Source organism: Lonchura striata, chromosome 2 (assembly GCF_046129695.1).
Source record: "Lonchura striata isolate bLonStr1 chromosome 2, bLonStr1.mat, whole genome shotgun sequence".
NCBI lineage: Eukaryota > Metazoa > Chordata > Aves > Passeriformes > Estrildidae > Lonchura > Lonchura striata.
Genome location: NC_134604.1, coordinates 29855429 through 29868242, shown reverse-complemented (window position 1 = coordinate 29868242; position 12814 = coordinate 29855429). Strand labels below are relative to the sequence as shown.

General features: G+C 46.8%; 1 protein-coding gene across 1 annotated transcript; it reads left to right on the top strand.

The window, feature by feature from the left end:
* The first annotated feature begins 4327 nt into the window (after positions 1–4327).
* On the top strand, positions 4328–11627 carry C1R (complement C1r). Its single transcript, XM_021549131.2, has 11 exons — positions 4328–4389; positions 5083–5317; positions 5549–5741; positions 5901–6044; positions 6192–6388; positions 6869–7016; positions 7101–7222; positions 7807–7885; positions 8277–8417; positions 10084–10158; positions 10380–11627. Coding segments are annotated over exons 1-11 (2139 nt in total). The 5' UTR covers positions 4328–4387; the 3' UTR covers positions 11183–11627.
* Positions 11628–12814: the final 1187 nt, after the last annotated feature.

Genomic DNA, 12814 nt, shown 5'->3' with positions numbered 1-12814 from the left:
GGGGGGATGCGGGGGTGGTGCCCGAGTGGGCAAGGGGAGCTCAGGCTGCTTCTGCAGCCGTCACCTGCCGGCTTCTCTGGTCCTCTGGGGGTGCTACGTTCTTTCTGGGATCGTGGGATCATAGAATCATGGAATAGTTTGGGTTGTAAGGATGTTAAGATCATTTGGTTCCAGGCCTCCCGTGGAATTCAAGAATTTCTTCAGAGAGAGCATTGTCAGGCATTGAAATGAACTACCCAGGGAGGTGGTGGTGTCACCATCCCCAGAGGTGTTCACGAGGTGATTGGATGTGGCTCTTACTGCCATGGTCTCGCTGAAAAGGTTGATGATCGGTCAAAGGTTGGATTTGATGATCTTGGAGGTCTTTCCCAACCTAAGTGATTCTGTGATTCTGTGACATTTCACTTAGATCACGTTGCTTAAAGCCTCATCCAACGTGACCTTGAGCACTTCCAGGGATGGGGCAGCCACAGCTTCTTGGGATCCTCAAGTAGGATGGGTAGGAAACAGAACCTGTCCTTCAGAGTCTAGGATTCTCATGTGGTGGTGTGAAGTGGGAGGGCTGGAGTAATCAGCCCCATGTTCACCACCTTCCTGAGAAGGTCCCATGGGTGAGGAAGGGCCAGGCTCTCTTCATGGGGTAAGAATTCACAGCCACCAGCATTCCTTCTGGCATTCTTGGTGGAGTCTCCTCACAACCATCATAGCTCCACTGGTTCACGGCTATCTGCAATTGGAGACCAAGGGGCAGAGGAGGCGAAGTCCCCTGAAAAGCCAGACCCATGCCACAAAGAGAGGTGTTCTTTAATTATGACACCTGATGGGATGGGCATGAGTCCACAGGCAATTATTTCTGAAAAATGCTTGTGGTTGCCCTCCAACAAAAGGTTGAAGGGCAGGGTACACATAAATGTGCAGCTACTGATGCCACAGAGAACCAAGAGGTTGGCATATTTTTAAAATATAAGCCCTTTATATGCTGAAAAAATGCATTTTTTCTGCCAACAGTTCATTTTAAAATAGTATTTTCTGGAGAGCTTCTTTTCAGGGAACTGCAGAGATGAGTGCCATGAGAAAAGCATTACTTCCGAATATGTGATAAGCAAAGGGTTGGGGAGCTGCAGCTGTGCCTGTAGTGTCAACCTCTGATTCTTTACGGTTGTATCTGAGAACATTTGAGGCAGGAGCACCCTGTCAGTATCCACAGTCCACAGTTTGAGTGCCACAATCAAAACCATTGAGCAATCAGAACCAGGCCATCCAGCATGTCTGCTCTGTGCAGACCTGCTCAACCCATCACTTCTCCTACCATACAGAACCTCCACATGACCTTTGTTGAATCATGAAGCTGCAAAAGGCAGACAGCAGCTTGAGCTGGTTCCACTGTTGCCTTATTTGCATTCTTCTGTGCCACGAGAATGCCCTCAGAGCTGCTCCTGATGCCCAGCACCGAACCCACCTCACCATGTCCAGGCTGGTACCTTCCAGACTGTGATCAACAACTAATCAGCTCATTCCAGGCCCTGCACCACAAGTTGATACAAACTCTCCTCTCCTCTCCTCTCCTCTCCTCTCCTCTCCTCTCCTCTCCTCTCCTCTCCTCTCCTCTCCTCTCCTCTCCTCTCCTCTCCTCTCCTCTCCTCTCCTCTCCTCTCCTCTCCTCTCCTCTCCTCTCCTCTCCTCTCCTCTCCTCTCCTCTCCTCTCCTCTCCTCTCCTCTCCTCTCCTCTCCTCTCCTCTCCTCTCCTCTCCTCTCCTCTCCTCTCCTCTCCTCTCCTCTCCTCTCCTCTCCTCTCCTCGTCTACATTGTGGTTGGATGGCAGACACTATTGCCTTCAGGTGATTAGCCAGACTCTTCTGCCATCCACGTAATTTTCCTGTAAGCCTGTGAGGTGGCAGGCCAAGCAGACTGCTTCTGACTCATTGCCAGCCATCATATATCCATGAGAGCCTCTCTTCTTCAGGAAGCATCGGACTGTGCCAGAACCACAGATAAGAATCATACTCACTTGATGTCGTCCACACTTACAATAATCAGAGGGCACAGTACTGCAACACATTCCAGGACTTCAGGTAGTAGCTACCAGCATGAATAATGCAGTTTTTTCTTTCATAATCATGCTATATGTGTGATGCCTAAGTCAGATGGTGACTTTTCCCAACTGCACTACATTGCTGAGATACGAGGCTATGGGAAGTGAGGATGCCTCTGTAAAGCAGGGGAAAGTTGTGATATTGGGAGGACACAGGTGGGAGGAGGTGTGATATTGGTGAGTGGCTGGTGCTGCAGAACTGTGTACCCCTCAGGGTGTTACACTTGGTTTTGCTCCTTGATTTAGAAGACACAGAAATAGGCTGCCAAGATGCTGTTGCTGCTGCTCACCATCTTATATCAGGGGAAAGACCCACTCTTTGGCTCCTGAACCTTCTTTTGGTCTTGATCATCCTCTCCCTATCAGCCAGAGCTGCCAAAGCTGCATGATTTGTCTGAAAGAGTGCTGAGCCACTGAACAGCACAGGCCTGACTGTGTGAAGGTCAAGCCAAATGGCAGTGTCCCCAGAAGGCTCCAACCAAACCTTTGGGTACTTTGGGGAGTCAAACCAACAGGGTTGAGGGTACCCAGCTTCCCTGGGGAAGCAGCTCAGTGTTTATAGATGAGCCTGGGTCTGCAGTCCTGTGTGCTGTAGGGCAGGTGATGTAGCTGTAGGAGGCCAAACAGGTAATTCTCTGTCCTCCTTGACTCAGGCTTGAGGATAAAGTATCCAGCTCCTTCTCTGTGGATGAGAGGATCTAGTCTGCATGCCAGAGGAAATTTTCACGGTTTCTGAGTCTGTAGAGCAGATTTCTTTCCAATTACCTCCTGCAAGACACTGTATTCAAAGCAGGGTTCTTGCACCATGAGAGAATGTTGGTGTACTGAAGATCTACAGTTTTTCTACTTTGCTCTGATATTGTCTGTATTTACTGTCCAGACCACTTGTAATGCAGCCGAGGCCAGCAGGCAGCAAACGGGGGCTGGTTTTGGCTTTCTGTGGTCCTACATATGTTCCGTGGTCCTACAGGAATTCTGCCCCTAAGCAAAGATGGGCACATATGTCCTTCCGAGGAAAAACGGGTATCATGGTATTTCTTGGACCCAGCCTAATACGAAGAAGATGACACAGAGCATCTGAAGGGGAACACCACCAGTGGGAGCACTGGAGCAGGACTGAGGATGTAGCTGTGCTGTGTTTATGTCATCTTTTTGGGATAATAATTCAAAGATATTTGATGAACATGTTCTCTAGTACACTTCCATAAATATCCCAAAGATGCTTTCTTCATTCTTTTAAACACTATTTTCATCTTTATTCAACATGTTTTTGTGGCTGTGAATTACTTCCTCTGATTTCAATGCGAGACACTTCCTAACCTCTCTGAAGCCACTCATAATTCTAAGAAAAAACACTAAAATGATGTTTTATCTCTTACACCAAAGCCTGAGAGCCAAGAAATTTTAAACTTCATAAAACTGGGACACAAATATGTGTCTTGGGCACTATGTTGTTAAAATCCTGAAAGGCGTTTTTGAGTTGTTATATTTTCTCATTTCCCCATGAAATAGAGGGCCTTATCTATCTATCTTGGTTCTCCTAAAAATGCTTGCAGAAGAAATATCAAGAGGGGTCCTTGAAAAGGGATTTGTTCTCAGAATGCCTTTAATTCTGTAGACTTTCATTTTTCTTAATATCTTTTTAACTCAAGTGCCTGAGGCTTCTTGCTTTTCTTGAAAATGATCCCAGTCCCCAGCCCCCTCCAAAAAAAAAAAAAATCATCTCAGAAGTGCTCTTCAGCAGGTCAGAATTGAGAAAACTTATCTTTTTTGACAGCTTAATTTCAGCTTGATTTTTTTTTTAAGTTCGAAATAACTTGTGAAGGCTATAAATTGTCTCATCTTTCTATACCAGAAAACAGCCCAGGAAGATTGGGGTGGGTGGGGGCTTCCTAGGAGGACATTTTCGGTGGGAACAAGCTCGGAACAGCTTCTGGATTGCAGACCAAGCCCTCGGAGGAGTCTTCGGCAATCGTTTTCTTGCCTCCTGGGCAAGAAGAGGTAGCTCGGCTCTGCGTGGCCAGGCCGGGACATCCCCGGGACACCCCCGGGGCACCCCCGGCTCCGTGTTCGCGGACCGGGGCCGGGGCGCTCGGCAGCAGAGGGCAGCAGAGACGGCGCTGGGACCTGGTCCGGTGCCAGGCTGTTCGCAGTCCGGCTTTCTATTCCCCGCTCCTGCCTGCCTCGCTCCCTCCTCCTCCTCCTCCTCCTCCTCCCGTCCCGCCCGCCCCCGGCTCCCCGCCGGCCGCCGCTCCGAGCTCCGCCGGGCTGCGCGGCAGGGGCGAGCGCACGGAGATGTGAGTCGGGGCTCTGGGCAGGGGGACGCGCCGGCACAGCCTTGGGAAGGCTGGGGGATCCTGGGGCTTAGACCTTTTCAGGGGGGAGAATAGGACAGCGGGGCTAAGCTGCTGCTCTGGGCAGTGAGCTCGTTTTGGAGGGAGACAGAGGGCAAGAGGGGAGATGCACAGAATGAGAGGGAAAAAAGCGAGTGCCGACTTTTGGAGGACAGAGAGGGATGTGTGACTGGTAGAGGGCTGCCCAAGAGACACTGGCAGGATTGCTCCACAGCAAACTGAGCTTGAGCTCTTCAGATCCTCGCCAAGGATCCTAAACTATCGATAACCCGAAACAACCCGCTGGCCCAGGGTCAAGGGGGCCCAAACTTCTCCTGGTTCTATAAGAATCAGCCCTACAGCTTCTGAGAACATGCAGACCTTACTTAGGGAATTCACCCATGCTTCTCCATGCTGCTTGCTGGGTTAATGAATTTCTCTGTAGAGGCTACTACAGTGGCTTGCTGGAACCTTGTTAGTGCTCAACTTTTCAGCTGCTCATCTTGTTCCTGAGTGATCTGAGCCAGGACTGGTCCTGCAACTGGGCCTCCTGTGTTTGCATTCTTCTGGACAGTGCACAAGTCAGTTGTGAAGTCTCCCCTGATTTTGAATGACCTAATTTCGTGCAATGTCATAGTTTATTTGTCATGTTCACAGGCATGTTCCTTGTCTCCCATGGGCCTTTCTCTTTTTTGGGATGATCGGTTGCAGTCCGGTCCCAAGAGGTTCTCCCTTTTTTGGGGAGATCAGATCCCCCAGCTATCCCAAGCCATATCCCAATGATAACATCAGCAGCTGGGATATCCAGGTCCCAAAAGGCTATGTGGTGAAGCTGACCTTCAAATACTTTGACCTGGAGCCATCTGAGTCCTGCTTCTATGACTATGTTAAGGTACGTGCATAGACACCTGGGCCAAGGGGTGCCTGGAGATGGCAATCCAGTGGCCACCATGTGCAGTGGTTCTTCATCTACCAGGCCTCCTCTGATGCTTCCCACAAAGGAAAGGGAAGGAGTTAAAGATAGAAATGGGAGGAGCACTGATAATTCACGGTTGGGTAATATCAGTGTGTGGAGCAGATTCAGTCTTGTGAGGCTACACTGATTTCACCTTAACTTTGACAGATCAAAGCAGACAAGAAGGACTTGGGCCGATACTGTGGCCGGCTTGGGTCAACCACAGGCAATCACCCAGGAAGAAAGGAGTTTGTATCTAAGGGGAACAAGATGCACCTGGAATTTCACTCTGATTTCTCCAATGAAGATAATGGAACAGTGATTCCCTACAGGGGCTTTCTGGCTTATTACAAAGCTGTGGGTAAGTAGGAAAAAGCCTGTGTGGCTCCAACCAATTTCCCTCCTTGCCAAGCAAATAGCGAAGCTTCAGACAAGGATATAGATCTCTTAGTACTGTCAGTGTAGAGCAGGGAGGTTTAACACTTTCTTCCTCTTGCCCCTTCACTTCCTGTGTCTTCAGATCTGGATGAATGTGATCCTAACAATGCTGCCGAGAACAATGAAAGGCCTCAGTGCCAGCACTTCTGTCACAACTATGTGGGTGGCTACTTCTGTTCTTGCCGGATTGGTTACCAGCTTCAGAGTGACCACCACTCGTGCAAAGGTACAGAGAAATTGTAAAAGATCAGAGGGTTCCAGAGAAGGAGCCCTTCATGCAGGAAGGTTGGGAGAAGTGACTTAGGAAGAAGATGGGGGGGCTGCAGAAGGCACAGCCGCACGATGTGACCTGTCCTTTCTTCCTCTTCACCAGTGGAGTGCAGCAGCGAGTTGTTCACAGAGGCGTCTGGGTACCTGAGCAGCCCCGAGTATCCCCAGCCCTATCCCGAAAACCTCCGGTGTAACTACAGCATCCGTCTGCAGAATGGCCTGTCTATCTCCCTCAAGTTCTTGCAACCCTTTGAGATTGATGACCACCAGCAAGTCCACTGTCCTTATGACCAGCTCAAGGTACTGAGATTAGCAAATTGTCCTCCCAACCCTGCTGCCAGAAATCGTGGGGACACCACTATTCAGATGAGAAATATGGGATCAGTACAAGCAGAATGCCCCAGCACAAATGACTGAGCTCTTGTCTCTCCCTCAGTGAATTTAATTACCGCTGTCCTGAGGTCAGAGGCTCTGGGTCATAGGTCCCTGTGAGTGATGAAGAAAAAAAAAACCCATCCTTCTTCCAGTTTAATTTCCCTTTGATTTAATCTCAGGGATTGACAGCTCTGATTCCCAGATAAGGGAGAAGTAGAGCTTGTCCTAGGTCAGTCTGTAGTTCTGATCTGCCAGTGAAGGCATAAGCAAAGATGGATCTGACAGCCAGCCTTATTCACCATCACAGGCACTCTGGTAAGCTTGGTCTGTGTTGAAACAGGCGTACTGAGGCAGAGAGGCATGTGTGTTTCTGTTTCTATCCCTGTGATACGTTTTCCTCATCAGATCCAAGCACGAGGAAGAGAGATTGGTGAATTCTGTGGCAGGGAACCACCTGGTATCGTTGAAACCAACAGCAATGAGGTGGACATACTCTTCCTCACCGATGACTCAGGGTTCAGCCGTGGCTGGAAGATCCACTACACCTCAGAGAGTAAGAGATTTCTCCCCCAGAGGCTACTACAGCCTACTGACACTGTTTGCTAATCCCAGCTTAATCTGTCCCACTCTGTCACAGAAATACGGTGCCCACAGCCTGTCCCACGGGATCCATTTACCATCATCAGAGACCTGCAGCCTCTGTATCAGTTTCAGGACTATTTTGTTGTCAGCTGCAAGACTGGGTATAACCTGATGGAGGTGAGATCCCTTCTCCACTCCCTTCAGCCATATTCTGTTTTGTCTTCAGTTTGTGTCTTTCACCTTTCAGTTAAACTACCTTTGAAGATTTCATTCATGGCAACCTCTTGTAATTTCTGTTTTATCTTTGCTTCTCTGAGCTTTCTTCCAGTAGTTTCTCTTTTCCTAGCTCTCTTCCTTATGCAGTTACTCTTTCATGAAGCCCTGGTAGAAGACTGTAGACGAAGATCCCAGGAAAAGTTGGTAAACAAGAGCACCTCTCTGGAAGGATATGAAATCAGAAGATGAAAGCAGAAGATGCTACCTGCCTCCCTTGCCATCCTATTGCCAGGGCTGGGCAGCACCTCTGGCTCATTGTGGGTTTATAGTTGCTGGCTGCTGGTATCCTGGCCTGCTATGAAGAATGTGTAGCCTGTGGCAAGTACAGGATAGAGGGAAGGCAGGAGGAGACAGCAACTGGAACAGACTGCAGAGGGGCAGATATTGGACACCAGTGAAAAGATGGAAACACAGAATAATATTTTCATGTGGGGAAGGACTTAAAGGCTCTGCACAACCAACAGATATTTTTCTCTCCCATGTAGGGCGACCGAAAGCTGGTGTCCTTCACGGCTGTCTGCCAGGCTGATGGCACTTGGCACCAACCCATGCCCCGCTGTGAAAGTGAGTGATCTGAGAACAGGAATAACATCCCCTACTGCAGCTTTCTTCCTCCAGGAATGTGGGAAATTCAGCGTCTCTGACTCACTTTGTCCATGCCATAGCCTCGTGGATGTGCTGTCTGGAAGGACCTGTGGAGGTCCACCACTGATTCACATTTTTCTGTTTGCAAAAATTCAAATGTTTTCCCTCCCTTACAAAAATGCATAAAATATCACTCAACATTTCTATGATGTTGCAACATCTAAAAGCAAAAGATCCTAATCTGGGATCTGTTTTGGGACAACCTGTCTTTGCCCACTGTTTTAACTGGTCCTTCACATCATGGCCCCAATGCCCAGACTTGCTGTCAGTCTGCCGTTGATTCATGTCTTCTATTTTTTCCTTTTTGTAGTTGTGAACTGTGGCATCCCCAAAAACCTGACCAATGGTGTATTCAGCTACGTTAAGGAGCCTGCAAACAATGAGTACCAGTCAGTGATCTCCTACCAGTGCAATGAGCCCTATTACCACATCGTCACCGGAACAGGCGGTGGTGAGTCCCAACCCAACTCAGACACCACTGAGACCTGTGCCTGGAAAGCCTTCTCACATTTCCAATTAGAATTGGCTCTTCTCCCCTTTGTGCTCATGCTTTCCTCCTGTGAAGACTCTCCAGTCTTTTCTTGACCCTGCAGCGTATCTCTGAAATCTTCTTGTCTCAGCCTGTTCCCACTCTGCTTCATTCCCAGAGCCCATCACATCCCTCTTCCATGTTCCCCTTAACTTTCGTGGAAGGTCTTGTTCTCTCAGCTATAGTCATGGGGGTTTTTTTTGTTGTTGTTTTTTTTTTGGGGGGGGTGTTTTTTTTTGTTTGCTTGTCTGGTTGGTTGTTTTTTTTTTTTAGTGGATTTTTTTTCTTTCTGGTAGATTTCATTCTTTCACTGAAATTTGAGGCATGGTGTCTGGGAATCACCAAAAGTCATAAAACTCACTGCATCCAACTGAGTCGCTACAGAGGCACATAAATAAACACACACTCTGCTCCAGTGTAATGCTGTTTAGCTCTTTAGAATATTATTCAGCTGCAGAGATATCTAAGATCTAAATAACATACTTGCAGAAAAATCTATTTAAATGCAGCAGCTCAGAAAAATTAAGTCATCATTCAAAACCATTCACACGCCTTCTTTTTACACCTGAGACATTACTTGATGATGCAGGACCTTTGATTCCAAGAACAGGATAAGGAATTCATTATTTCCTTGCCTTGGCTGCTCATTTAGCCTCCACAAAGAAAAAAATATTAATCTGAATAAGTTCCTGGATACAGTTACCAGCATGGACACATGGTTGTGTTGCATACTGGAGAGAGGTGACATGCAACTAAAGAGTTCTTTAAGTTGGTACTAATATTCAATTTGATTATTCTTGCATCTGAGTTTAAATCCTTTATATAGATTCAGAGATCAGTCTCATCAGAAGAATAATCAGGAGCAAGCAAATACCAGCTTCAGCCACATTCTGATGGGGAGTCATCATAATTTAGTCAACTTTGAAAGAGAACAGCAAACACTTTCTTAGAAGCATTTACTTCAGTGTTAAGACAAATTGTATAAAAATTATTTTTAGTCACCAGCACAAACTTTCTGAGAAAAGCAAGAGTGCTGGAGGTAGTGGAGTTTGTGTTGAGAGATGACACGTGAAGTTTAGCTGACCTGCAACTTAGGCTCAGAAATAAATACTTACCATGTATAGTAACTGACTTATCTGGTTCCCATTTCTGGGACAAAACGTTTTATCCTACTCTCTGCAAACTACCAACACCAGAAGGTTGAATCTAAAATCCATGCTTTTACTGCTTCTCTCCCTTTTTTGGGCTAAATAAGGTCAAACAGTGCTCTGTACACCTGTGGACTCAGTGAAGATAAGACTTCACACAGATGGCCCTTCAGCCTTTTCTTCTGTTGTGCCTGAGCTTTACTGCTCCCCTGGAACTGAGGTGCTTCCAGATGTACAGATGAAGACATTCCACACCCTACCACAGGCAGCTTTTCCCAGAAAAGAGTGCTTTGGGATGGAAGGGCTGAGGAATCTCTTGAAAATGTTCTGTTCTATTCTATTCTATTCTATTCTATTCTATTCTATTCTATTCTATTCTATTCTATTCCCACTCCATGCCTGCAGGCCTGTGTCTCATTCCCTTCCCTCTCATCCTACAGAGAGATTCACCTGTTCTCCTGAGGGAACCTGGCTGGATCAAGATGGCCAGAAGAGAATTCCATCCTGCTTGCCAGGTCAGTAAAAACTCTGATATTTTCTGACACATGTTTACAATCAGTACAAAACTGGGACAACATGCAGGGAGGGGGGTGAGGATAGTGGTATCTATGAGGGAAAATGTAAAACTATCCAGATAGCCAAAATAAAGTGAAATCAAACAGTGATGGTGAGGAAAGAGAGAGAAAAGCCAGGAGAAAACAGAGAGTAAATGTCATGTTCTTGTGTTTCTCCACAGTGTGTGGGAAGCCAGTCCATCCTGTTGTTGAAGTCCAGCGGATCTTGGGTGGCAAATCAGCAGGGAGAGGCAATTTTCCTTGGCAGGCTCTGACTGGCATCAATGGACGGGGGGGTGGTGCCCTCCTGGGTGACCGATGGATCCTGACTGCTGCCCACACCATCTTCCCCAAAGGAGGAGTACAGAATAACGTGAGCCTGGAGCAGCTGGCAGAAGAGGCTGACATTTTCCTTGGCCACACCAATGTAGACGAGCTCCACAGGATGGGTAACCACCCTGTACGTAGGATCTTTATCCACCCAGACTTCAACCCTAAAGATGAGCACAACTTCAACGGGGACATAGCCCTGCTGGAGCTGAAAAACCCAGTAACTCTGGGCCCTACCCTGCTGCCCATCTGTCTCCCAGATGCCACCAACACCTCGTTCTATGCGCACGGGCACATGGGCTACGTGAGTGGCTTTGGTGTGGATAAAAACCGCATCTCAAGCGATTTGAAGTACGTGAGCCTGCCAGCAGTTTCTCGAGAGAAGTGTCAGAGTTGGCTAGACAGTAATAAGAAAGGTATCCCTATGGTTTTCTCTGAGAACATGTTCTGTGCTGGCCTCCTCGAAGGCAAGAAGGATACCTGCCAGGGGGATAGTGGGAGCATCTTGACAGTGTTAGACAGGGAAAGTGGTCGCTGGGTGGCTACCGGCATCGTTTCTTGGGGAATCGGCTGTGCCACAGGCTACGGCTTCTACACCAAGATCCTCAACTACGTGGACTGGATCAATGGGATAGTAAAGGAGGACAGGCACTAGGTATTGCTGTCCAACTATCTGAAGTGCCACTAGCATATAAATTTCCAGACTCAGCAAATCATAGCCAAAGCTTTTCATCATACCCAAAGGCTTTTCAAACAGGCAAAGCATGTAACCTTCATGAGCACTTCTGAAAGCCACCATGCTGCTTGATTGTACCGTTGGCAGCTTGGGGGACACCTTTGTGGGTATTCTGGTTCATACAAATCTTATAAACGGATGAAGCGTTAATTATCTCAGGAAATCTCATGACAGCAAACATGTTATGGTTTGAAATGCTGATGATATCATGAGACTACTGCAGTCTACTTCTGTACTCTCTTTTGTGGGAAGGTTGCAGGGAAGAAGACTTCCTTGAAGGATGGGGTGGTTTCTTCTGGGTACAGTGTGCATAAGCCCACTGGCATCAGTGAGTCTATGAATATTAAAATACTTGCTCAATGAACCAGGTGTTTTACTTTTTTTTTTGGTCTGTGTTTTTAACAATAACTGAATACTTCTCACCACTGAAAGCAACTTACGGACTTTGTATAGGGATTGCTTTACCTACCATTAAATTGTTTCCAGTTTGGCAATGGCCTGTGGCAGCTGCTTATCTGTCCCAACACTACCATTAGATTACCTGTTCTAAAACTGCAGGTGGCTTCAAGGGAGGCAAAAATAACAAAAATGTCTGTATGGTGCCACATTCCAAAATCAAGGAAGACAACAACCAGTCTCATGGAGAAGAGAACTCAGGAGAATTTACTGATCAGAAATTGAGGATGGATTTTTTAATACTATATGAAATAAAGCTTTAACTGCAGGACAGCAGCTCTAAAATTATGCTGACTCAGAGAAAAGTCAACCTCTCTTGTGTTCTGGGTGTTCTCTGGAGCTGTCTTCCTGACTAGTTTTTCTACTGTAAAATAACCTACTGTAGTCTTATGAATCATTGAGAGAAACAAGATATAAGATACTTGGTTACTAGTCCAACAATCCAATGATGTTTTTCTTGTTACACAAAACTCAAGGTCCTTCCATATGAAATCTCCCAAAAGCTGTACACATCCTCCTCACCATTTCTTAAACTCCTACAAAAACTTTGGGTGGAAGAAGATATCTCTGTCTGATCCACTGCTGACAGTGGGGCTAGCTTCAGAGCTTCAGGGAAAGTTATCAAGAGATCTAGGGACAGTCTGTTGTGGCACCTGTTCCAGTGCTGACCCACATGCTAGGAAAAAGCCCAACTGGAAATTTAGGTATCTGAATACAGCAGTTAGATGCCCCTTTTTATCTGCTTCCTCCTCTTCAAGCTGAACAAACTCAGTCTTTCAGTATATGCCATCTGTACCAGTTCCCTGATCATCTCGGTGGAAGGATATCTGTGAGTGATATAGGACCTTCTGGAGCAGAAAATACCTCTAACACATGTCAGGTAACATTCCTTCCCTAAATTAAGAGAAGATAGTGTTTTGGGATAAAAATCAAGCTTTATTTCTTTTCTAACTCAATAAAATTTGAAAAAAATGAAGCCTGAGGACCGGTGAATGAAACTCTTTTGAAGATGTCCAGTCTCTTCAGCTTAATTCAGATGTCTGAATTCTTCATTGCTGATAATGGTGGATCAGTGAGATGGAACCATCTCAGAAG